Source organism: Perca flavescens, chromosome 19 (genome assembly GCF_004354835.1).
Source record: "Perca flavescens isolate YP-PL-M2 chromosome 19, PFLA_1.0, whole genome shotgun sequence".
NCBI lineage: Eukaryota > Metazoa > Chordata > Actinopteri > Perciformes > Percidae > Perca > Perca flavescens.
In genome coordinates this window covers 12,976,263-13,003,922 of record NC_041349.1, presented here as the reverse complement: position 1 = coordinate 13,003,922, position 27,660 = coordinate 12,976,263, and the positions used below count along the sequence as shown (strand labels likewise).

At 42.3% G+C, this 27,660-nt stretch overlaps 2 protein-coding genes across 2 annotated transcripts in view; both read left to right on the top strand.

Moving 5' to 3' along the window:
• The window catches only part of nhsl2 (NHS-like 2), a 152,959-nt gene extending 137,052 nt beyond the window's left edge, over positions 1-15,907 (top strand). The window contains exons 5-11 of the mRNA XM_028563635.1: positions 6,066-6,248; positions 7,604-7,983; positions 8,059-8,753; positions 8,923-10,078; positions 10,212-10,521; positions 12,278-12,395; positions 14,508-15,907. Coding sequence (XP_028419436.1) covers positions 6,066-6,248; positions 7,604-7,983; positions 8,059-8,753; positions 8,923-10,078; positions 10,212-10,521; positions 12,278-12,395; positions 14,508-14,832 — 3,167 coding nt within the window. The 3' untranslated portion in view covers positions 14,833-15,907. The remainder of the gene's footprint in view (positions 1-6,065; positions 6,249-7,603; positions 7,984-8,058; positions 8,754-8,922; positions 10,079-10,211; positions 10,522-12,277; positions 12,396-14,507) is intronic.
• Positions 15,908-25,114: 9,207 nt separating this feature from the next.
• Positions 25,115-27,660, top strand: part of arhgap36 (Rho GTPase activating protein 36) — a 69,531-nt gene continuing 66,985 nt past the window's right edge. Inside the window, exon 1 of the mRNA XM_028564485.1 lies at positions 25,115-25,244. Coding sequence (XP_028420286.1) covers positions 25,146-25,244 — 99 coding nt within the window. The 5' untranslated portion in view covers positions 25,115-25,145. The remainder of the gene's footprint in view (positions 25,245-27,660) is intronic.

Genomic DNA, 27,660 nt, shown 5'->3' with positions numbered 1-27,660 from the left:
GGCTCCACATCATGCCCTTTTTTGGCGAGATTCCATCGGTGGGCTGCAATTTGAATGCAACTCTATAATTTGATCCAGCTCTTACAAAGATCAAAACCTTTTTTAGTTTGAGTAAGAGTTGATGAGACTGAGATGTCTGCACTTAAGTTGAAAACTCCAACGTAGCTCTGAAATAGAGGTTGAAACACGTACTTTATGTTTGTATCATTTTATGATTTTAAGACATTGCTTTCTTGGGGTTTTCATTGACCTTTTGACCATAAATTGGCAAATAAAATATCCCCTCTCACTTGGCTGACTTTGCTATGGCCTAACTGACTGGACAAGACGGCATGTGGTCCATCAGTACACTCGATCGACAGACTGTTACTTTTATCTGATATGTTTTTTAGTCTTATTGATGTAAGTACCCAGGACTCCCTATTTGTCTTAGTATTTGGTATTGCTTCGGCTTACCACCAATTTTTGGACTTTGACTTTTATACTTTTGTTTGTTGAAACAGGGTTCACCTTTTCTGGAGCTTTTAACCGTATTACATAGCCCTCATCAGCATTTGCAGTTTGCTCCATTGTCGTGGAACTGTAGGTGTTTTGAGCACCTCTAGGACTTGTTATGCCTGTTGGCAGTCAGAGGAAACAATCTCCATTAAAGTTCCTCATACTCTCTTTGTTTGGAGCTTTTGACCGTATCACACGGTCTGCATCAGCATCATCAGCCTGCAGATGAGATATCATTTAGGAGGAGAAAGGCAATTTTTTTCTGATTAAAGAGGCGAGGATGTTCAGAAGTTAATATTTTGGCTTCAAATTGTACATGGTATTTTGACGTCAAAATACCGACAGGGGAATTACTGTAGTTAAGAAACTGATTTTGGTGGGAAATCAAGAACCGCCTGTTAAAATGATTAACAGGGTCTTTGGCCCGGGATTAAACCTGTGACATCTGTGTTTCGGGACGGGGTCTCTAACCACAGAGTCCACCCACATTCACACTCCCAGCAGGCAGGAGAGCAGTGAAAGCCACGCAGGGCCATATTGAAGAGACATTATTATAAATGAATCATCTTGTCTCTCTGGTGAAGGCTGCTGATAGTTGAAATAGTGTCTATTATTTATGGCTGCAGGAGCAACACAGAGACTCCCAACCTCTGAGCGGTAGCTCGATCAGAGACGGGTCCGATCGAGAACGAGCATGGCGCCTTGAAAGAAAAACTGCCTGACTGAAATGCCCAAGAATGTAGGCTGCGAGATTGTCACTTTGCCTGGATGAGATCAGGATTAAAGAAGCAAACAGTCCAGCAGGAAGTAGGTGAATGCATGACAGCCAGACAGGAAGTCATATTTAGCGCAGCTCAAGCGAGTCACAGCTTAGACTCTGCTGGGTGTAGACGTTTCAGCCCAAACACTTATTTATTCATGCACATTCATGAGAGGGATAGGCTGTTAAATGGCACTCAGTGAGCTAAACAGACAGATTCCTAGAGAAATAGATGCAGAATGAATGACTGAGTTGAATAGACACAGGTGGAAAAATTTGAAATAGACTGCAGAGATTTTTTATTTTTTTTCTCTTCTCTTTGATAACGGAAATAACTGATAACTGGCTGTGATACATCAGCCAGGGTTGATGGGTTTCAATTAAATCAGCGATTTTAATAATTATCCAGCCAGGAAATTACATTCCTGGCTTCCAAAATTCATTTTATGCAACAACTCATCACCTGTTGGAGTGTCGAGACACCCACAGCGCTCATAACTCATCATTAATTTGGCCAAAAAGACTTCCAGATGTCTGGGTTAAAAACCAGGCTTTTTTCAAGACGTTGAAAAACAATAGTCATGTGTCGTCTCTGCAAATCACCAGAGACATCCCACATCTTCAGCTCTTCAGTGATACGGGCTAACACTGGGGAAACAATGTTATCCAAATCACTGCATCAAAGTGTGGTTTGAAGACTTTCTTTCGAAAGGACTTAACACACCTATATGTACACTGATACAGTAGGTGTTATTGCTTTATTTATTGCTATATTGTGAGGCTCAAGGTCCATTTAAGAAGAAAAAATCTCTATTCATCCCTGTGTTCAACTCACATGGATTAATACTAATGAAACATTTGAAAGATCTTAAAAACATTGATCCAGTGATTGGAACCAACTTTGTGGTGACTTCGTACTATCATTGAGAAGAACCTTCTGGGTTAAGACTTTATTTTATTCGCTTCAATGTTGGCACTCGGTTAATTGTCGTCGTTTGTTTCATCGCTACAAACAAATCTCCTTGGTGTGGTCAGAGGTGAAATATTTGGCCTTTAACCCTTGTGTTGTCTTCCCGTCAACCTGCAACTTTTTGTTTTTCTGGGTCAAAATTTCAAACTAAAATTGATCGACACTTTTTCTCACTTTTCCCGACGTTTTTGTCACTTTTTCCGATTTTTCTGTTAGGGTGTTTTTGCACTTTTTTGACGTTTTTGTTCTTTTTTTCCCACGTTTTTAAATGTTTTTTTTTGTTGACATTTTGTCCATTTTTTCAATGTTCTTGTATCATTTGTTTTTCTTCAAAATGCTATAAAATTGAATTAAACACCCAAATTCAATGAAAGTATTGAACTGATCATTTATTTTACAGAACCATCCACATTATTTTGGTTGAAAGAAACCCAAATTTTCTGATATGCAAACATTTTGAAAACGGGTCAGATTTGACCCGAGGACGACAGGAGGGTTAAGCTGGATAAACAACAGCACAACAAGATGTGATGAGCTGTGCTCTGTAACAAAACTCTACATGTGCATTTTGTTTCTTAAACTCTGTGTCTCTGGGCTTTGTTCCCAAAATGCATCACCTCATCAACTTTAGTTGTTTTTTCTGCAAATGTTTTGTGCCGGGATTATTATCATGTGTAGAGTCTCTTGCTTTTGGTTTTCCGTTCAGCGTCACATTGGTTTATGGTTAGCAGAACAAGCAGTTATTGAATCCGACAGTACAGTGCTTGATTCATGAAGAAACATAAAGCAGGAGAGCTTTCTGACATCTTTTAATGGTTTGTACAATACAATATACAATACAGTATGCTGTATTGCTCCTAAATCAGTTTGTTTTGGCACTGGTTGCATCATGCCAGTACACTCTTCCATCATTCAACTAAATTTGATTGATTTTCTGTTTCGCCTCATTGATTTTGTGGGTTTTCTGTCTTAACTCACCGAGGGAAAACAAAACGTCACTGAACGGCATCGTTTTTTTTTTGTTGGAGATATAGCAGCAGACTGCATCCGATATGACTGTCGCTATAAAGCAAGGCTGATGGCTTAATAGAAGCCTGACTGAATTACGCAGCCGGGCGAGAGACTGTACTACACGTGTCGTTGAGGTAATCAAGTGGGTACCTGCTGCCTCCGATGACTCATTGGATTACGGTCTGCTCAGACAAGACATCAGAAGGACAGGAAGTACAACAGAACAGCAGGTTTCTCAGCAGCATCTGCTGTAAGTCACTGTGGATTAAAAAATGACTGCGGAAAATGTAGAACATAAACATGTAGGTTTACGGTGGCAGAAAAAAGAAAGTGTGGCCGTTCAAGCATGTAGTTACATCAGTTGAATGCACTCTTTCTCATCTGCAATGACATGTTCAGCGGAAGAGACCTTTTGTCAGCTGACAAAAACCTGTTGATTTAAACAAGCTTCGGGCAACTTTGAGCGTCAGTGGCTCAAAATACCAGTGATCATTCAGGGTAATAGGAAATCCAGAAATCATTGAGGATAATGTCAGTAAAACGCACGCTCACGTTCTCTCTGTGATGGTTTGAACCAAACTTCTGGCTTGGCGGCCAGATCAGGGCGCCAACACAATTTCATAATTTAACCCTCATGACCGACGCCTATTTTTCACGCGACACCAAGCGTGTTGGAAGTTCCAGGTAAAATAGAATATGTTTATATGTCATTTTGGCACAAATACATTTAATAAATGTTCCAGCTTTGAGTTTGCGAGCTCTGGCATCTTACACTAGGTCAGCTGTCAAAAACTTGGGGGTTACTTTTGATTGCAGCATGAAATTTGACAAGCAGATCAGTAATTTTGTTAGAATGAGCTTTTTCCAGCTTCGTCTCCTGGCTAAAGTTAAGCCTTTCCTTAACAGGCACGATCTAGAAAAGGCGATTCATGCTTTTATTAGTTCAAGGTTGGATTACTGTAATGCTCTTTATGTTGGTCTGAATCAAACCTCCATCTCACGCCTTCAACTTGTGCAAAATGCTGCTGCTCGCTTTTTAACAAATACATCTAGACGCACACACATCACTCCTGTTCTCTACACCCTACATTGGCTCTCTGTGCGTTTTAGAATAGATTTTAAGATTTTATTGTTTGCTTTCAAGGCCTTAAATGGTCTGGCCCCGGAGTATTTGTCTGAAATTTTAACTTTGCGGGAGCACAACCGGTCATTGTGTTCTTCAAATCAGCGAGTTTTAGAAGTGCCTAGGTCAAGGTATAAACAGTGGGGTGATCAGGCTTTTGCAGTTGCTGCCCCGAGACATTTTGATGTTTCAAGGTCTCTAGGTTTTGACATACATGCAGATATAATATAATGAAAAAATATAAATAATTATTGATTTTCAAATATTGCACCTGTCAATACAGAACAAGATGTAGCCTATTTTGCCATCAATACTGCCGACGTTGTCTTTGATGTAATCAAATCAGTATATATTTATGTTTAACATGAAGTATACTACTGCCTGAGTGCATTTTATCAATGGGAAACATACATGCGTACAGACGAGGCTAGCAGCAGCAGCGCCGCATCAGACACGTTTCTGGTGTGTAAAGACATACAAAACGCCACGCAACTGACACGCAACAGAAATGCCACGCTCACGCCACGCAGCCAGTTTGTAGCCGGCCTAAATCTGGCCAGTTTGACAGCCCTGATTTAGACAGTGAGGAGGTTGGTGAATATATGCACACATGCATACTAATGTGCACAGCTGTTTTCAGTATTGTAGCAGTTGTGTGTTGTATTGTGAAACAATTGCAGGAAGTTTGGAGTTTTATTGTGAACCCTCTGCAGAATTGTGGAGTTTTAATGAAAAACATCAAAGTTGATGTGGTGGTGGTGATGGCGCAGTGGATATGACATATACCTTTGGTGTGGGAGATCTGGGTTCAATTCCCACTGTGATGCATCAACCACTGTGTCCATGAGCAAGACACTGAACCCTTACTTTCTCCAGAGACGTGCAACCTCTGACATATAAAGCAATTGTAAGTTGCTTTGGATAAAAGCGTCAGCTAAATGACATGTAATTATTGAGTGAAAACTATATTTTTTGTTTAAAAGAAAAAGTAGCAGATGATGTAGACACGACTGTGTTGTTCACAGGTGTTCTTGCAGAACTAGAGCTTTGGAAATGCACATTATGCACATTTAATTATTAAATGTGAGAGGGAAACTCTTGCTTACCAAGGTTTTTGCCAAATCTTCACGTAAACAATTTCCTAGGAATCATCAATTACATTTGAATGCGGAAATTCAAATGACACTGCAGGTACTGTAGGTTTTAGCCAAGTTATGTTAAGCTTATCCTTAAATGTTAGGGACTGCCTTTGCTCTTACCATATGTTTTTAACAGTTCAGGTTATGTAAAGTTTCCCAATTTTTCACATTGCACTTCTCAAAATGTTTAAACAACATTTACTGCATGTTGCTCAAAGTACGTAAGTACGTCGTGTCTATCTTGGTCCATCTCTCACAAAAAAAACACATTTTAACCTGAGTGAAACATGCCGGGAACATTAGTTTAATAAAAACACTAAATCCTATTTGTCTCCACCATTTTAAAAGATGATGAGGCGAAAATGCTTTAAATCAGGTGATGCTCACAGGATCAAATTCTTCTCTACACATCTCTCAAGAGTCATCTAAAACTTTGCTGCCATGTCAACAACATGATTGGATTTACTTTTTTTTAGGTTTCATTGAATTTACTGGATGTCAATTACATTTACTCTGCCCTTCCTCTCACTGACCACCCCCCCTGTTCCTCTGCTTCTCCACCAGGTGAAGGGAGAGGAGGGAAATTCCACGGGGTCGACCTCTTACAGCACTCTCTGTCCCCATCCCCCTCTCCAGGGGACCCCTTCCCCCACCAGCCCCGCTCCCTGGAGCCTGTCACGGACACCTTCCATCAGAACCTCCCCCTGAGGAAGACGCACTCTGACCTCGACACAATCGTACCTACAGGTGTGTGTGTGTGTGTGTGTGTGTGTGTGTGTGTGTGTGTGTGTGTGTGTGTGTGTGTGTGTGTGCGTGCGACCATTAAGGGAAGCTCTTAACCTCCTCCGATGTTTTTCTTTTCCGTTTCTTTCTCTCTCCTGGTCCTGTGGTTCAGATCTCGTTACTGCTCACATGAGAAAGAAAGGAAAGAAAGGAACAGGTCGCCACAAAATGAAATCTCTCTACTCATTTACTACTAACCCCAATGTCAGCTGAAACTGTTGGCGTTGTTGGAAACCTTAATACCCTAGATTTTACTGCACAAGGTGTTTGCAGAAGTCTGAACAACTGAGCTGTAAAAACACTTATCTTTTTGCTGTGGCACAAAATGATCTTAATCGTTTTTTCTTTCTGCTTTTCATCCACCAAATTTTGAATTTAACAAAGAACACCACAGAGATAAAGGTCAGGTTAATAATTTCTTTCCTCTGTGTTTGCAGTAATCTGTTTTGCTCAGTGAAGGATAGTGTTGCCGGCAGCCAGGATCCTTTCATGCCTAATTGGTTTATTCCCTGCAACAGGGATACTCAATCGCAGGGTATGAAGGGTTCATGTAAACAGTTTAACCTGAACAAGGCCATACTTGCAGATAGGCGAGAAAAAGCAGAACATCTAAATGTAGCTGACATAATTTTCTTTTACTTCAATCGATTTTTTTGTCATATAATAACCAACTTTAGCAATGCAATATTTCTGTTATTTGGTCCATGTCCATTACCCAATCCAAACATGCAATAACCTTACATTTTGAACCCTGATTGACTGCAGACAATGGCGAAAACTTGAGTGTTAGTATATAATCTAATGCACATAGTTGACATAGATGCATAGGCAGATTCAATTCATCTTTATACTTTATCTACCTACAACAACCAATCACAAAAGGGGTCAAATCCCAGGAACACCAGACACTTTGGTAAACATTCAATGATTAATACAAATGCATACATAAAGAGGGCCAACATTCCCATTTTGTGGAAAAAAGAATGCAAGGAATTCTGAAGGTTTAGGGTCAACCAAGTTCTATAAAAGATTTTGTGCTGACAGTGTGCAGTAGTCCTCAAGGTTTTAAAAGTTAACTGGCAACCAGAGTATAGTATATTATCTAAAGGATTTATTTCTGTTGATGTAAGCATGCTGTCATTGGTGATATACTCTGTTCTCATCTTTTTATTTTTAGAGGGTTATTTATGCTTTAAAGTCAAATAGTTTATATTTGTCAGCTGTAGATGGAAGCCTTTATCTCTATATCTGAATGTAAGTTTGTTCTGATCAGTTTAGTTGTATTTATTCTCCCTCTTTTCCCCCCCTCTCCTCCACAGATAACACGTTGGAGCAGCGTGCCCCGAACCAACTTCACCCAGGAACTATGGACCACTCTGGGCTGCTGTGCTCAAACACACCCTCCGCTTCCTGGAACGGACCTAAAGGCTCCACCTTCTCTCCTGGAGCGTGGAACGAGCCTTACAATTACAGCATGAATAAAGGCCCGGCGGTTCCGCCCAAACAGCACAGCATCATTGGTAATGCAGGAGGAGGGACACAGGACGGGGTGATGTTGGTGAACTCCGGACAGTCGGTGAGCTCACATCCCAGTTCATTCACGTCTGGGACAAACCCTTCTGGGAGAGGAGGGAATAACATGCCAGGCATTTCACTGGCAGCGGCGATAATGGGGACGCGCAGCAAGACGGAAGGGGCTGCAGCGGATGGAGGGAGGGGAGGAGGAGGAGGGGGAGGAGGAGGGGCAGGAGGAGGGGGAGGGGGCCTCGGGGAGGCAGTGAGAGGGCGTGAGAGGTCGGCACGTTCCATAGCAGCGGCGAACGCCTTCAAGTTCCGGGAGCGTTCCCTTTCTACGCCCACGGATTCTGGTTCCTTCTGTTTTACAGAAGGTGGTTTATGCCAGCCGGACGGGAACATCTTGCCTACAGGGAACGGGAATGCTATGGCAATAACAGGCCACCAACAACAGCATCATAACTTCCTGGGTTCGGGCGAAAACTACGCCCTACTGTATCCTAGAGGGAGCTCCGAAGACAGCACAAGTACCACAGACACAATCTCTGTCACAGCTTCAGACTACAGCGCAGACGGCCGCTTGCGCCTACGCTCCCGCTCCATCTCGCTTAAGAAATCCAAGCGCAAGCCGCCACCGCCTGTGAGGAGCGTCTCTCTCATGAAGAACCTTGGAGAAGCCGAGGGGAGAATCCACCATGAAGGCGGTCTTTACCGGGATGGCCGGCCAAAGAGCTTGCACATTCCCAGGGACCACTTCCCAGACTTCCAGCCCGATTTCCTCCTGCCAAGCTTGTCCAGCTCCTCTAAGCCCAGTGTTGTTGAGCGGGAGCTGGGCCATGGAAGCGCTGATGGACCTCCAAGCCTGGAGGTCCAAGCACCAGATAGGGAGGGAGAGACAGAGCTAACCTTCCCCACTCACTGGCAGCTGGGGGAGTGGAAGAATGACCCTTACAGGTAGGACATGAAACTATACTTTATGTTAGCAGCTTATTGGCTTGATGCAGTTTGGATCTGGCTACCTCCCTGGTTATTTGTTTTATTGGCTCTTCAATATTCTATAAGTTTGTTAGTTAAACACTAGAAAGAAATTGAATTCTTGTCTCTTGTTTTTCTTCTTCTCCAGGTCTCTATCAGGCTCCAGCACAGCAACAGGTACCACAGTGATTGAATGTATGAAAGTGAGAGGCAGCTCGGAGTCCCTGCTTGATTCTCCCTCCCCCTCCAGAGCCACCTCACCTTCACAGCTCTCCATGGAAACTGACATCAAGGCATCCTCGCCCTTCAAACCCCCAGGACTTATGTCCCCATCAAGTGGCTATTCCAGCCAGTCAGAGACTCCCACCCCAACTGTTCCACTCAGTCACATGGCAGGTCACGGGACAGTAGGGACGTTGGGGTGCAAGTTGCGTCCCAAGATCCCAGAAAGGAAATCATCGCTACCGTCGCCGAAGGACCCGACTGCAAGGTCTAGATTGTCATTTGAGATGCCTGGGAATGCACATCTGGAGCTGTCATCAATCAAGCCAAAGCAAAAGGCCAGCAGACGGCATTCTGACACCTCGACGGCGGTAAAACCGGGAAAAATCAGCCCCAGCTCCTCACAGGTATTGCCTGTGGTTACCCAGAATGAGCTGAAGACTATTCGGCTTCGCTCAATCTCTCGTGGTGACTTGGAGGACTGCCCTGATGGGGCGTCTGACACCATCGAAGAAGAACAGCATGGCCGAGACCTCGGCGAGGATCCCGGCCCGCCGCCCACCCTACCGAAACCCAAACCACCTGTTGCTGTCAAGCCACCGTTGCCCAAGCGGCCCCTAAACCTCCTCCTCAAGTCTCCTTCCCCCTCCTCCACTTCCCCCCTAGCTCTTGACTCCCCTCCTGCCTCACCTGTGGACCGGCCTGTCCCCCTAGGCAACATCTACAAAGTCATGAGAAAACCCAAACCCAAAAAACCTCCACCGCAAACAACAAGTCCGTCTGCTCTTCCAGATTATAACACTGCTCCACAAACTGCCTATGACCATCCATTCCTCCCCCACTCCCAGGCCCTCTGTGATCTCCCTCCTCTTCCGGACCCCCAGCCTCTCCTGGAAGACCCAGCGATGGAGCCTGACTTTGACGTCGACCCAGAGATCTGTTTTGGTCCAGGGGATGGAGGATCACTCCCCTCTCCCTGCAGTAACCAAGAGGCCCCGGAGCTCCAGGACAAGAGCAAGACTCTCCCCTCAAGGATGACAATCTCCTGTCTGGCAGAGCTGTCAGACAAAAAGAAACCCAAGGTGAGGAAGACATTTCTCAGAAAATGAGAGCTTTATTTTAGGGGTGTTTACAGTGGTAGAGGTTGTCAGTGTTGTTAATGTCTCATTTTAATCTCAGAATTATTGCTGTACTTAATTTCTCATTCCTGTCCAGGTTCCACCTCCAGTCCCCAAGAAGCCGAATGTCTTGCTTCTTCCCTCGTCGGTCCACTCCGCCACCAATGGCAGCACAGAACGCCAGACCCCACAGACCGACAGCCCCGTGGGTCTTCGTTCTCCTGTAGGGACATTCCCACCAGAAGAGTTTCCTGGTTTTACCAGCGTTCCTGATATGCTAGAGCAAGATGAGAACCACTTGGGAACAGACGAGGAGAGTTCAAAAGAGTCATCGCTCCAGTCATCTCTGCATGATTCCTCCCTCACAGAGCTGGGAGGGAGAATGGCCAGCACTGCAATTGGGGCATGTATGTTTTAGGAGAAGGTTTTTAATAAATGAGTCCGGACTATGGTCAGTGAGAGTCGTTAGAAATTAAGTCTGAGTCTTCATCGGCATCCGGCATGACTCAAACTTAACTTAAAGGTGCCCTGCCATCCAAAACCGTTTTTACTTGCATTTTTTTAAATATGATAGGTCCATATGTGTTTGTGTTATGTCGTGAATGTGAAAATGAACTGCTGCCTCCTCTGTCAGCTCTAGCCACTGAAAAGAACTAAGCAGAGAAATCAGGGCCAATTACAAAAGCTGATCAGTCTGACATCATATTGTCTGAGCTCATTACTATTCATTAGCTCGCCCAGTTGGGCTGGGTATAGGCTTCTGACAGCCAGGCTCTCATTGGCTAGCTGTTAGCATGTTGAATATTAATGAGAACTGGCAGAAATCGATCTGAGTCTTCCTGCAGGCTTGATACCACGCTAGAATGGCTTGAAACAAGGTAAGCAAGGCATTTTTTCCACAAAAAATGTTACAGAGTCCATGGTAGAACTTCAGACATTACCACAAAGTAATGAAATGAGTGTGGCAGGGCACCTTTAAAACATGTAAAAGGCCAAAGCTGAAGAAACATTAAAAAGGAGTTCCCCACCAAAACTGTACAATTTGAGAGGCATATTCTTACCCCGTAGGCTTGAAAGGTTATGTTAAAAGGCTTGTAGGGGAGGCTAGCAGCAGTAGTCAGCTTGGAATCACAACAGTTACAGGAAATTACAATGGAGACCCAGTTTCACAGTGAAAAAGGAGACTATGGACATCAAAATGTCCATAGAAACTCAAACCACTTTTCTGCTAACCATCTGTATCCTGAGTGTGTTTTAAACCCTCTCATTCATACATCATCTTCCATTTGTCACTAACTGTTTACATTAGACTTCCATGTAAGTGTACTTGCATGCAAACAAAGCTAAATACCTAACTGTGCTAGGGTCAAATGGAAACTGTATTTTGAAAAAAAGATGAGTGTACTTTTTCAGTGGGGTATTCTTTTAATGCAAGTGATTCATCAGTCAATACATAATTCCATCCATTCCTTAATGGCCTTCCTCAAAAAGCTTTCTTTTACATATTTTAGGTATAGCTAATTTATTAATGACTTGGCAAGCTAGCAGTGAGTTCATTTTTGTAGCTCCTGTAGTGTTGTAGTGTCTGTCGACTAGATATATGTGCACTTACACATTAATCAGAATTTTGTGTATTTAAGAAGCTATGTACAGTTAACTAAACCCTACCATACGTGCAGTATTTGCTAACACATATTAGCTAATACATACTGTTTGATTTCAGTCAACAGCTGTGGAATTCCTAACTATTTTCTATCATTTTATATGCTTGTGTTTAATGAACATTTGATTAGGAGCCTTCCCTGCTGCGTTTGATGTATAACCTCTTGATTCTACCAGAGGAGACTTTTCAGGTTTTGAAGCAAATCAAAGCCCAATTGCTCTAAAATTGCACCAAATCAAAACACGGACTGGTCCCCACTGTTTGTAACAGTCGAGATGACATTAATCATTATTATCTAATTATTAACTGTTTGTGTATGGAACGAAGTCAGATTTATTTGCATTGCATACACATGTACAGTATCATGAATATTGGCTTTGGTAAAACCACCGCAAAGCCAGCAGTAATATACAGATATCATGTGTTGAACTGAAAATATGTATTTTACAAAAATAACATATACATATGATGTCTTGATATGATTTCTCTGTCTTGTTCAGATGACTTGGAAGCCAATGAGAAGACGGTACTCCACATTGCCGAGGAAACAGATGACGTCTTGTTGACCAGCACACCCGCAACACACACCACCGAAGACCTGTTCACTATTATTCACAGGTTCGAACGTGCACCCACATTCATCCAATACACATTTCAGACATACAGTATACATAGATACTATTGCATTTACAAACATTTATTCTTATTTTTTACCAACCATTCTTAAGAAGAAATATCTTCTTAAAACCCACTTACGTAGTTTTCACGAAGTGTCTGTTATTCACCGTTTTCTTATTTGGGATTTGTTCTGAGGTAAGATAGAATCTATGCACACTCAGGAGCACACTTTTTGTCCAAAATAATTAGTTATTGTATTTTGTTCAATTCACAGCTGTATGATATTAAAGGTTTTAAAAAGAACTATATCTTTGATCATTTACATAATATATATTTTATATTATTTTAAAAAGCATTGTGGTCTTTGAAAATAGATAAACACTACACTGATAGTTCAATTCACATCAATTATGAACAATTGGGAACCACGCCATCCAATATTTAGAGATTGATCGAGCTATTTATAGGACAAAAGTAGATAGTAAATAGTATTCCTGCACCCTCAGCCTACTAGCACAATAGCATATTTACCGCTGCTGCAACATGTTGCAGATCGAGCCCAGAGGAGGTCTTGCATCTTCCAGCACCGTGTCGATCTATATGCAGAGACAGAGTTGCTACTAAACATGCATTCACATCCTGCAGAAGTGCATCTACTTCAGAGCTATTGAAGATGTTTTTTTTATGTTTGGTACAGGTGCTCTACCCACTTTAGACTGCCGTTTGGGCATTCGCTCAAATTTTCTTTTGAATTTCTGTTTGCACACGGCCCTGCAGTCTGATGCTTTTTTATGTGGATTGGCGGGGTGTTCACCTATGCTAATTAGGGGGAGCTGGCACACACTTTGATTTTACAAGAACAATGGGATTCATCCTAATAAGAACACAGGTGCGGACATTTCTGCGGTTTCAGAACAGGTCACAAATCTGATGAAGACTTTTCTAAGGACCTTTCTCAAAAACAAATTTAAGAACAAACTAAGGAAGATATTGATGAATGAGATCCTTTGGTATTACAGTAGATGCTTTTCCTTAGGAGGCTGTTGAAAAGCTTCAAAAGTGCATTGCATATGGTTTCAGCCATCTCCAAGCATGCCTGCCGGCTTATTATAACCCATAGCATGTGACGAAAGACGCATTGTCTTGTTGAAAAGGTGTGAGGCGGATGGAGCATAAGGTTCCCTAGCAACGGCTACACGTACAGTGTGTCACTGCACGACCAGCGGACTCTTTTTTTTTTTCCCCGTCTTTTCAGAATCTCTCTCCAGCACAGACATGGATGAAAACACATGGTATCACAAGAAAGCTAGTCTCTAAGCAACAAGTGTTCTTGATTTTACCTTGCACGATGCTGAAAATAACTTGAAAGGCAGAGAAGAAAAGGTGAGGAGGGGGTAAGAAGAAGAAGAACAGGGGGTCAGTGTGTTCATCTCTGACAAGAAAGGATGGAGTCCCTTCTGTAGTTACACACTTTAGATTTTATTATTCTCTAAAAGAAGAGATATCAATCTAATGGCGTTTTTCCATTACATGGTACCTGCTCGACTCGCCTCCACTCAACTCGATGCACTGTGCGTCCGTTTTCCATTGCAGATTTTAGTACGGCCTCAGCGTGGCTGGTCGTCATAGCGGCGCCGCAGTAAACTGCCGTGACCTAACGCGACACACACACACACACACACACACACACACACAGAATGTCGAAGGTGTTGTTGTTGCCACAGCCAGAAGACACATTTCGTTTCAAATGAAGCTGGAGGCAGCAAAAAAAAAAACACAACTGGCTAAACTATTTAAAAATGGCGGGTTTGTTCAGGACACCCCCCTCTGTCGCTTTCACGTCACCTTTTGGTATCGCCTCAGCTCGCTTGGAACCTCGACTGAGGTGGTACTAAAAAAAAGTACCTGTTGCCAGGTACCAGGTACTTTTTTGGAAAACCAAAAAAGGCAAGTAGGGTCAAGGCGAGTCAAGTCGACCAGGTACCATGTAATGTAAAAATAAATCTCAAATTATGGATTGAAACGGACACCAATGGTGTGGAAATTAAAAATTTGCTTCCTTATCTTTCTGTTCTCCACCTTTGCTAATGATCTTCTCTTCCGTTCTCCCAGGTCCAAGCGAAAGGTTCTAGGTCGTAAGGAGCCGACGGACTCCTTCGGCAGCCGCCAGAGCCTTGTGTCCCCGGTGAAGCACAGCACCAGCGGGATCGAGCTCCGAAATCTTACCTTAGGCAGTCAGAGGTCCAGCTCCCGCAATGAGAACTTTATGGCCCTGCTTCAGAAGAAAGGCAGCAAGTCTTCCAGCGGAGGAGCCAGAGTGTCCGCCATGGAGCTTCTCAAAAGCACCAACCCTCTGGCGCGACGGGTCACAGAGTTTTCAACCGGCGGCGAGGGAGGAGACGCGGCATCCGGGAACGACAAACCCAACGATCAATAAAAGGAATTATCCTTAACGGATGTAAACCAGGTCCGTTTGGTGTTGACAAAAGCTACCCAACCAATTCTACAATGTGCCACCCACTGCAGACGGGGCCTTCTGACTAACATGTCCAACGGGATCGCTCCAACTACTGATTGACCATTTGCACTGTCCAATCGAATTGGAGCACATTTTTTTGGACAAAATGGTCCCTCCCATGGTTGAAGCACTACTGTTCCCTGTCACACTGGTCCCTCTAGGGAAGCGAGAAATCTTTGCAGAGCAAAGTTTGTTCTCACTATATTTTCAACGAAAAGGTGGAGGTTTTAAGGTTATGCTTCAACACTGCACCGTGTTTTCCTCATTGGGGATATGCTCAGTGTGGAGGCTGGATGCATAGATGGATGGATGGATGGATGGGTGGAGTAGACACTGAGAATGTAAGGATATACAGTGAATAACTTTACTTCTGGCTCCTTCTGGATGAAGACAACAAGAGTCCCAGATGGCGACAATAGTCACTGAATATGAATCTGTAACCAGTTCTGCTGATCCACAGGGATACCACCGAGGACCAGTAATCAAATAATTCCAAGAAATAAATGGAGTAAAATACAGGAGATGTGAGACTTCCAAATGATTCATCTACAATTCAACCAAAACCCTCCCACCAGTAGCACTGCGCCACCCACACCACCGTAGACCTACATGAATTGAAGGGTAAATTATTAACGGCGTGATGAGGACCTGAGAAAGCAAATATGCCCAAAACCTTGGGCAATTATATCTCTACTTCGCTCTATGGCAAATGCAATGCCATAGCATCGGCATTTTCAGAAAACTGAATGGATTTGAGCAGATGAAGCGATTTGCAAAGAAAAACCCACATGGGGGGCTTTTTGCCTCCAAGGATGCAGCATTAGCACGTCACAGAGTTTGTTGCTCATGCTATGAACATGAAACTACACAAAACATTCCACAGAAGCACCCAGCAAATGGGCAAAATTTTTTGGAACGCAAGCACTTTTTTTTTTTTCCGTCGGCGTCGGAGATCGCTACCTTTTTTCTTTCTCATCGAACATTATTTTTTCAGTCTTTGTTTAGCGTTTTTTTTTTCTTTTCTTATATTTTTTTCTTACACATGCTAGATGGCCATATATTGTACACTGTATGTATCATGTACAAAGATAAATGTAACGCATCTATCTACGCATAGCATTTGCGGACACAAAGACTAAAAACAGTGTACAGAGCGGCAAACAGCTTGGACTACAAACTGACCACACGATGGAGGGAAAATACGCACTCAAACATACGGACTGGGGAGCGACGCCGTGGAAGACAAACACAACGGACGAGAAAAAAAGTGTGTGTTCACAGGAGTGTGTCCACTCAGATAAAAATCTAGCCTGCGGAGTTTCTGTACAGAGAGCATGAAGCGGGCATGGTTGTTAAACAGGGTTTTTATTCATTTTGGTCTCTGGTGACAGGACCAAAGGACTGTTAAAAACTACAAACAGACCAGAGGGGACCTATCGGTGTGAATTTGTGTGCATCTGTGCGCGTGCGTGTGTGTGTGTGTGTGTGTGTGTGTGTGTGTTCATGTGTGTGTATAAAGGGAAGTGCCAAGAACAAAACAGAGAAGAAAGAGAGAGAGAGAGAGAGTGCGCGTACGTGTGCCCGTTTATGTGTTTGGCATTTTTGGCATCGTTTTTTGTTTCCTCACTACGTGTGGACATTTGTGCGTGTAAATGTGTCTGTGTGCACCCTCGCAACCCCCACCCTAAGGGATCCGAAACCAATAGGATTTCGGAATCAAAAGGATTTGAACCGGCAGAGTTTGAAATCCCCAGGTCTCCACAGATCTCTGTGGCTCTAGCCAACCTGTCTGTCTGCAGCGTCGCAGATTGACGTTACATGAATAGTTTCCGTTTGTTTTGCCCTCCTCCGTGCATGTTCGGTCTCTTTCGTCTCAGAGGCGAGGTGTTGGCGTCTTCCTCCTCCTCCTCCTCCTCCTCCTCCTTTCATCACTGCTGGAGCACACACTCCATCTGTCTCTGCGTATAGCATCCTCTCGCTCTTTTTCTCTCCAGTAACCCTCTCTTCTCTCCTTCTGGCACATACAGTAGCACACGCTGTCTTTCTTTGCCTTTATACTGCAACCTCTTTCTGTTTTTCACACGTAGCACCGCCGCTCTATCCCTTCCTCTTTTACCCTTCTCTCCGTCCCCTATTTTCCGTTAACCTTCCCCCCTGTCTCTCCCATCTCTCTCCCCCTATCTTCCTCCTTTCCCTCCTCTCTCTGCATTCAGTCTATGCATCTGAGCTCGGCAGACGACACAACACCGGATGAATGTCAATGAATGACTGTTAAGAAAATGCTGTGCTTAGTTTGAGAGTACGAAAAAAAAAAAACAACATCCTATCGACGCTTATCTTCTGAATTCTCTCTTTCTCGTTCTCTGAGTTTTTATACATTTTCTTCTACCTTCTGTTTTAGCATCCATGTAAATGGATCTGTGCACATACACGGAAACAGGCAGGGTTTGAATGTGTTTTCAAATAAAGGACCTTTTACTTTTGGACTGGGAATGAAGTATCGGTATTTGACCCGTGACCGACCCTCAGTTCTGGATCACCGTGTGGACGGCCTGAGAATTTTGGATTAGCAGTGGTTCAGCTCTAACACCTGACTTATCCCCTGAATGGATGGTCCGTGTGGAGGGAGTGAGGGAACCTTTTCATCTCTTGACTCCCAGTCGGCAAACTATCCCTCGGTGCTATTGAGTCAGAGCTCCCCCTAGTGGGTGGAAAAAAGAGGAACCACACATAACAACAGGAGAGTAAAAAAAAAAAAAAAAAAAAAAAAGAAAACTCCTTCACACATCTCTCTTCCTTCAGGTATTCCATCATCCTGAAAAAGGAAGATTTTAAAAATTGCATAAATTATCACCACTTATGATGACTAGTCAAGTGACGCTTGTTTTAAATATTTAGTGAATGGAAAAAAGATAAACCTATAAAACTGTGTTTGTTTGTCTTGTATACTGAATTATGGGCGTGTTGCTGCAGCGCCTACTGTGTTTATTTTCAATTTTTTGTTATGATTATTATTATTTTTTTTTCAGCTGCCTTAGTTAGTGCACACTCAAACACAACCTTTCCAGAAATCTGGCCAAAGTAACAGTGCAGGTGTAAAAGGGAGCATTTGTGTTTAATCTCACCTGTAATCTGGTGCCTGAAGTGATTTAGATATTTTAAGTATTTACCAAACAAATATTTGCCCAAATCTGCATTCATATACAGGTGTGCAGAGAATGGCAGGGTAATGATATGTGTTCCCCTTTAGAGCAATATCCCCTCAGAGCAATCACAGTTGGAAAGGAGATTTAAAAAAAAAAAGAAACTACAATTTGAACTAAACCCACAGATTCTGTTCAAAATATGGCAACAAGGTGGGAACAGAGAAGAGAGATACAGTATGAGTTCAGTGTTAGGAGAGAGAGGATGTGTTGTTTCAGCACAACATTAACGGGAACCGTTTGTTGTTAAAAAGAACTGCGTGGTGTGTACGTGTGGCGTGACACATCTAAAAATGGCGGTGTAAACGGCTAAGATGTGACACCTTCAGGATCCACAAACCACAGTGTTGTTTTGCTTACTGTGTGTACAGATGGCAGATATTTTCAACATGGCACATTTGGTTTGATAGTCTTTAAAGGTGCAGTAGGTAAGCCATATAAAACTAACTTTCTGTCATATTTGCTGAAACTGACCCTATGTTCTAGTAGAACTACATGAAACGGGTCATTTAAAAAAATTTATCCGGCACCACCTACAGCCTGTAGTGTGATTTGCAAAAATCCACCGCTCCCTGTTCAGATGCACCAATCAGGGCCAGGGGGGATGTCTAACTGCGTGTCAATCACTGCTCATGCACACACATTCCTTCTCCCTTGTGGGGGGAGGGGCTTAGGAGAACGTTTGGGGCTTTAGCAGAAAGGGGGGAGGGACTGAGAAGTTGTCCATGTTACATTTTTTTGGCTAAGTCCTGGATATTCCCAATCCTACCTACGGCACCTTTAATAGGGAAGTCAGTAGAGGTACAAACAAAGAAACATATGGGTACACTGGTAAAAAGGGTGCTGTCCCATTTGAAGGGATACAATCATGTAATATTGAAAAGAATATGTAATTTCTTTTTACAGTTTTTCAGAGTTTCACCGGACGCAGAAATAATCTCATTGGTTGGGTTACTGCCAACTTGGTGCCATATTTTTTGATACTTTTTCGGTCTACTAACACCAAACTTTGGAACAATTGGTCCTCAGTGTATTTGGTTGATCCCTCAGCTCTTGCCATACACACATGCCAGCCAATGAGAATATTTGAGCCGAAAGAGCGCCTCTGCCTCCAAGAAATGTCTGTAGAACTACATTACCAATCTCTAAAATATTTTGACAACATATTATATTGAAAATGACATTTATATAAAGTGTGAACAGAGAGCTGACGCGAGAAATATATTGTATCTCAAATCCATTATCCCTTCTTTAGGAGTATGGGGGGGAAGCAAAGGTTTGATTCTGCTGAATGTGGGGATTACCACGCTGAAATATACACACAGTCCATCATCTTTTCCTTCACCTCCTCTCTCCCTTCTTCTCGGCTGTCGTGTGACTCAGAGGAGTAATCGTTTTAAAAGCTTTTCCCTCTCTCTCACTCTCTCGTTGGCTTCCCCGCGAAGTGACAAAAGGTATAGGAAAGCAAGAAAGTACAGCGCAAGCTGCAGTCGCTTATTAATTAATATGGTTTCATTTAACAGTCGGTCCCTGCGGATGTGGAACAGCCACATTGCAACTTGTTGCTAAGAGACATAAATAAAAGTTGTATAGGAGAAAGTTAAGTTGGAGACTTAGGCCAGGAGTTCAGGCAAGGATGCATAGTTTTTTTCTTCCAGAGCCGACAGAAAGATGTATCGGAATAACGTTTGTGTGAATAACATGTTTCCAGTCTTTTTATTCAGTAAAACGAGTAGAGCCACTAAAATGACACTAAATGCCAGACGAGCATGAACAAATCAAACATCCCTTCAGACTTCAGACTTAGAAAACAAAGTCGACCACAAGTCGTTCCAGTGTTTGCGAAGGATTTACACACATAATCTGTCACAGACAAAAAAAGAACGGCTACCCCGGAAGTCTATTACTTTACCACTTTCTAGGGAAAACTACCACAACGGGCACAAATGATTTCAAATAAATGCAGTCGTCCATATTTTGCAAAAGCATCAGAGAAGATATCTGACCCAAGAATTTAAAAGGGAACTGCACTTTAAAAAAGTTTGTGTTGTAAAGCAACAACTCGGGCTACAAATATGAGTTCTGCTTCCCGACCACAACCCAACAAAGTATTAGGTTTCGGGTCATTTTGATGTTTAAAACTCCTGTGAATTGGAATTGTTTTTGCAATGAGGCTCATTTATATAGATAGAATGGGGTCAATATTGCGCCAAATGTATGCACATTATCTAATTTAAATATGTGCAAATAGCCCTGGAGCACGGAGACGCTGTTTGCTTGTCAGTGCAGTTAGGGGTGCGTTTCACCCTTTGCAGGCGCTTTGAGAATAACACGGCTTCTTTTTGTCTTATCTGTGCAGGTTTAGCAGCCGCTTAGTTTAGCCAATACATCGCTAACTTTACTAATGTATGAAATAAGACAAAAATAGACTAAACAGTCCTTCCAGAAAAATGTGGAGTTTTTTTGTGATTGTTGCGGGCAAAAATCCTTGATTATGCGGCACGTTTTCTTAACAATGCAATTTTTATGCGCTGAAATTGCGTGAACTTGCAAAAACTGCGGTTTGATGAAAAAGAGAAAAAAAAAAGATTTCCCTAACACTCTCCTTTTCGATGATGTTCACGTCGCGTAATTACGTCACTTCATAATGTTCCCATGGCAACAGGGGGAAATGGCTGCTCTTGTGTGAAGGAAACACAACATTTTTGAACTTTCTGCTAAGATATATAAGACTTTTTTGCAATGAAAATGCGGGGATTATGAAATCATGCAAGCCCCGCATATTTTGCGCGGAAATCGGCAATTTATGTGGCGAAAGTGCGGCATATTTGAAAAAATGCTGCCTCCGCATAAATATGCAGAATTTGGCTGATTATGCATTGAATTATGCGTTTTATCATAATCCCGTTTTTCTGGAAGGACTGACTAAATCTTTGGATGTCATGTTTTAGGCCAGTGCGTAACAGTAAGCGCATCACGTAACAGTGGTACTCATCTCAAAGCCCCAAAATATATTACATAAAAAATTCAAAAACAAAAGAACTCTCCAAATTTCAACAACCTTCTCTGTTGTCAATTTAGTAGAGAACTACTTTTTGCCAAAGTAAACCTGCCAAATGTCTATCTACATGCTCACAAGGAGCTCCACGTGTTATAGCCAGAAACCATGTTGTTGCATTTGGAAACACTGTTGCTGTTGAGTTTTTCCGATGTCGCTTTTTGTTGCTTTGGGTGCAACAAACCCAACTCTGATCGACTTTCACTGATCTTATGGTGAGCTACACTCAACCTAAAAAAAAATAACTAATCCCACTAAAAAAGGCTTGCTGTAGCCTGTTTTAAGGAAAATTATTCCTTTTGAAATTTGCTGAAAATGAAAAGTGTGTGCTAGTTTCAGGTTTAAGATCTTTCGATTAATAAATGCGGTCCAGCTTCATGAGAGAGTGGAAGAAGGTGAAGAAGAGAAACCGGGATGATGGTTGCAGATTTGGGACACAGAGTAGCCTGCATTTATTTTTAGGCGTGTCAGAGGGGTGGGGTTTTTCCAGCGTTTGGACATTTCAGGGGTACTATTGGAGTAGGCACGCTGCCCATCACAAAAACTGACATCCTTCGCTGGCAAACCCCACCCTCCTGCCACACCAAGCAGAGTAAAACAACCCCCCCCCAAAACCCAATTCTAACCCCAGTTTAGGGGCTGTACAGGCAGCTTATAAAGACACAGAGATGATAATTAGAGAGACATAGAGAAAGAGAGATGGACAGAGTTATTGGAATTATTCTATTTTTGTTATTCCTCATTGAAAAAGACATATTTAAAGGAATATTCCGTGTATGTATTGAATAGCCTCTGTTTCCCCGCCCCATCCAATGGTGTGATCTGTAGCTGCGAGGTGGCGTCACACACAAACGCTTCCCTCTGCAGCTATGCAATGCCAATGTGATGAAATTATTATATCATTATAAATAAATTATTTTTCTTGCTTAAAAAAAATGTTTTGTTTGTTTTCTTTCCCGCTGGTGTTTGTGTTTCTGCCCGACTCGTCTTCAAGGTTTCTCTCTGAATGGGTATTAATGAGTTTCCCTGAGGAGGCAGCAACGCTTTAGCTAATTGGGTGTTTCTATCCGAAGCACGAGACGCCGACTAAAACCTCTCGATCCAAAGTTTGGTCAAGATTTACTCATTTAGGCCATGCATGTTCATAAAGCAGAAGCTGGGAAACATCTGTGTTCCTACGGCTCCGATTCCACTATCACACCAGAAGTCATACTTACTCCTTAATTAAATAAAAAACCTTGGAACATCCTTGGAAAAGGGAATCGTGCTGGTTTCTCCTATTTGTTTGTACAAATCTAGGCTAGATCAGCCTATCCTAGATTTGTACAAACAAATACATCTGTGTTTGATGATCAATTTGAATCTCAAAAGAGGGCTGCTATAGGAAAAGAGACTCCCATCCCATCTAATTTAGACTCCCGTTTTCCCCCAGTAAGGTCCAGATTAACCTACAATGGGGCCCCAAAAGCAAAACGCTCCCTCTACAAAACGGGGCCTCAAGATTAGGTAAAACTACAGGTGACACATCTAGGCCCTTGTCATTTTTGTTGCGTCAGCTCCATGGGAAGAAATTCAACGTTGTTTCTATCTATTGATTCCAATTCAATTCAATCAACTTTATTCATCCCTAAAGGGCATTTCTATTTTGCAGTCAACCAGTCACATAAAAACATGTCAGTAGCAGCAGATCAACAAATGGGTAACCCAGATAACACTGCCAGAATTACCCATGTTTCTCTTAGCTTTCTCGACTACCTAAATCACAATATGTGGTTGGAATTCATCCTTTAATATTCTTTAAATCCAGAAATGTGCTGCACATTTATTTATTTTTTATTGTGGAAGCTTCAGTTTGCAATTGTATCTGTGTGTCTCCATTAAGAATGTGAGTGCTGCTGTAGCTGTGGGAGAAGATGGTTGTTTTCCTATAGCTGCACTTACCTTCAAGTCAGCATTCACTGCAGAAACAAACTTACATAATTACCTGTCCTAGTCTTCTCAGGGCTGTCTCACTTTGTGTGTGTGTGTGTGTGTGTGTGTGTTTGTGGACTCAGGTGGGCTATCAAGGCTGCTTCTGCAAAGTGTTTTATGTTCCAGTTTCGTAATGACATCCTCTCAGTTAATTGCATCCTTCCTATTCATACACACAAACACACACACACACACACACACACACACACACACACACACACACACACACACACACACACACACACACACACACACACACACACACAGTCATATCATTATTTTCCTTTTGGGTACTAGAGCCATCTAGTGGATATTTATTGTCAGTGCAACCTGTTGTGGACTTGAACATTTACATTTATTGAAACCAAATTCAAATTCTTGCATGAGTTGTAGAGACACAGGGTGTTGATGCTGAGCGGCACTTGGAGTCCCAGAAAGAAATAGCAGGGACAGACATCAATTTTCTAGATGAGACGAATACAAAGCATAAGAAATATAATGTCCTAATTTAAATGGAAATGAATGGAAACTGACCCACCATTGATGATAGCATCATCAATGATGTATTTTAATGAGCTTATAATATGCACAATGTGGATGAACAGCTTTTTACATGTAGATATTAGTAATGAGCTGTGAGCACTTTAAAGGTGGTCACTGTGTGTTGTGTGTGTGTGTGTGTGTGTTCTTGTTTAACTACATTCATGGGGTCCAAAAACCGTGAGTCTAGTATACTTGTGGGGTCCGACCAGCTTTGTGGGGCCAAAATGCTTGACCCCACAACTTTAAAGTGCTGTTTGAGGGTTAAGACTTGGTTTTAGGATTAGGGTTAGAATTAGGTTATGGTTAGGGTGAGGGTAAGGGTTAAGGTTAGGCATTTAGTTGTGATGGTTAAGGTTAGAGTAAGGGGCTAGGGAATGCATTATGTAAATGACAGGACCCCACAAAGATAGTGGAACGCACTGTGTGTGTGTGTGTGTGTGTGTGTGTGTGTGTGTGTGTGTGTGTGTGTGTGTGTAAGCTGGTTCAGTAGAGTGATTGTAACAGCTTCATTTAAAAAAATAACTGACATCAACTGCAAGAAGGAATAGAGAGAAAGTAGCAAGCAGCAGAGGGAGAAGAAAGAAGTCAGAGAAGAGGAAGGCTTTTTTAAAGTCCCGTTTATTGAATGATCTGTGAGACACACACACACACACACACACACACACACACACACACACACACACACACACACACACACACACACACACACACACACACACACACACACACACACACACACAGGGAAGGCTCTCTCAGCAGGGCCAAACTACCAAGCTCCACTCTTCCTGTTTCTGACAGTGGAGAGCACGCCATGTTATCTATGACACACACACACACACACACACACACACACACACACACACACACACAGTGGTGGCTGCAGATGCAGCACAGGAAGTTCTGACAGCAATCAACACAGAGAGACAGTAAGAGACGAAAAGAGACAGAAAGAGAGCTGAGATGGGAAATTACCTTCTGCTGCTGCTTCTCTAATTAAAAGATCTTTATTCTTTTTTTAAATTGAGATGTATAAAAAACAAAGAGGAGAGGACAAAGAAATAAATATCAAAGAAAGAGACAAGAAACCTGTTTTACAAAGCAGGGGGGAGAGAAGGGAAAAACAGAAACAGGAGATTAAATTGCAACTGAAAGAAAAAAAGAGAGGGAAAAGAGAGGAAGTGGAACCAAAACAGAAAAAAGGGAGGGATGAGGGACTTAAGTCATGCAGGGAGGAGTAAGAGGGGAGGAGAGAGGGGGGACAGAGGGAGGAGTAACGTCAAGTGCAGAAGAGAAGAAGGAGTAGAGAGAAAACAGCAAGCAGCAGGAGGAGAAAGAAGTCAGAGAAGAAGGCTTTTTTTTTAAACGCCCTTGTTTATTTGGATGACCTGTGAGGGACACACACACACACACACACACACACACACACACACACACACACACACACACACACCTGACTGATGCTCCTGCTTTATGGACCAACACCACTTCCTCCTCCACTTCAAGCTGTGCACATAGAAGACCGACATCTGCGACCAGACATGCATTTCCACTACGCGGTGGGTAACGTGTGTGTGTGTGTGCATTTGTTTAGTGGCTCTTGTTGCCGTGCAACGCCTCCATCTCCATATCTCCTATTTTGTGTGAAATCTGCTGACACGCTGTGAAATGAAAACAATTGAATCTGTTCTGTTTCTGTAACGGGTTGATTTTTCGTAAAGCAAATGTGGCTTTCAGTGAAACCATGTGCATGTTCTTCTGTCAGAGTAATGTGAAAACTTTTCTTGAAAATCCACCAGAAACCAGTCTTTAAAAAGTGCAAATTTAAAGAGACAAGGCAACAAATTAAAGATTAAACAGCAGCGTGATCCTCGTGATCCGAAGGTCTCTGATTCAGCATGTTCATGTGGCCTCTTAGATCTCTTATCATCCATGCCTTTATTGCACTGCCATTAAACCCCGCTGGATCATTCCTATGAATAATTCTTCAACTTTGCTGTTACACCCAAACACATAATTCCTGTAGAATTAAAAAAGTCAAATCACTTCTTACTTGGCCTGCAAATATTGTAAATGCCCCCCCCCCTTTGGATTTGGAATTAGGGCTCCACCTCTGTTACTTTTGGTTAAAATCATCCAAAGGCAGATATTCTAGGAATCCAATCAGTTGTTCCTTGGCTCGGAATCTATCTATCCACCAAACTTGTGGAAAATCCTTTTTAGATTCCAAATACATAAGAAGGAAAAGAAACAGCTACACGCTAAGGTGGAAAAAGGAGCTGTTTTCTGTTGCTGTTGTGGTGGCAGACAATAGGAAAATATTAGGGTGAATTCGGCTCACAAATACAAAGAAAGAAGGAAGTGGTGAGTGTTTCGTGGTTGCATGGAAACCCTGGAGTAAATTTCCTGAAGCTAAATTTTTCTTCCCCATTTTCCTCGTCTGCATCTTTATGACTCAAGTATAGAAAGGTAATCTGAAACTACAGTAAAGGAACATAATCTGACTATGTAATTAACTCTGGGCAATTTGATAAGGTCATTTTAATGGGAAACATCTTTATATTAAGCTGACTTGTGTTTGATCTACAGGCTTTAGATGGTCTATCTCTCTTCTGCAGACAATTTATCTTGATTATTTCTTTCCAGGTACTCCAAACGAATGGTCTCAATCAATACTAATTATACCTGTAGTTCTGCTTGATAATGTAAAATCCATTTATTGTCTTTAAACAGCTTCCTATAAACCTTTCCTATGTGAATGTCTTATCTTTAGTAAGATAAATGATTGCTGATTCTCAATATTGCGTTCAACCTGCAGTCTGTTAAACTTCACTGTAATGTGCGTTGACTTAGTGCATAGTAACATTATTAATGGTGCAGAAGCATGCTGAAACTTAATGCCAGCAATGCACAATCGCATTCTAAACCCCTTTAAAGCTGCATTAATCAAGACTTCTTTATATTAATACTGGATCAAATGACTATGTTGTAATTAACCCACACAAAATGATGTACCGACCTTCAGATTACCATAACGTCAGCTTGTTCAGCTCGTTGTTTTGGTTTTACGACCATGTGGCTTCAATACTTTGGGTGACTCTCACCGCTCTCATCAGCCTCGTAGTGGCAGGCAGTTGTTTTTAGCTAAAACGCTCTCATAAAACCCACTGTAGACTTTCTGCCCAACACTAACACTAACGCTCTGGTTTATCGGCATTTCTTTAAACCAATCACAATCCGTCTTGGCCGGTGCTAAGCACCGCATGGAGCCTCGGTGCCGCTGCAAAATTGCCTTGGGAAGGAACTTGTTTTGGTGGAACATGTGTACGTTCAAAAGTTCAAAAGTAGTTTTAGTCGTGCGACAGAAAACTGAGATTGGACAGATAGTCTAGCTAGCTGTCTGGATTTACCCTGCATAGATCTGAGGAGCAGTTAACCATAGTCCTCAGAAATCCACCGGAGTTTAAAATTACAACTCAAAGAAAGCGGAAGGTACCGGACATCAGGCCTTAAAGAGGGACATCCGGCGGAATTTCCTGCAGCACGGGAGCAATCCCGGAAGTTTAACGTCGTGGATATAGACTACTTATCAGCTAAACAGACAAATCTTTCTTTTAGGAGTTGGTGGAGACCAAAAACAGAGAGTAAATATTGAGCTTAATCAGGTGGGCAGGCACAAAAAGAATGCTAATGTTGCTCCATGTTTGCTGGATGTGTAAGTAGGCAACATGTTCACCATATCAACCCTATAAGGTGATGTTATGTCAATGTTATGCTAACAGCTTATCCCAAAGTGGCCAAAACAGCAACGAATACAGGTTTAAAAGCATGAAAATAACAATTTATTTTACTAAATTCTTTACTAGAAATTAATCTGCAGATTTTTTTCATGACTTTTTCTTCTGACTAATCATTTCATCTATAACATGTCTAGAAATAGTGAGAATTTAAGTTCTATAGATCTATCTAAAGATG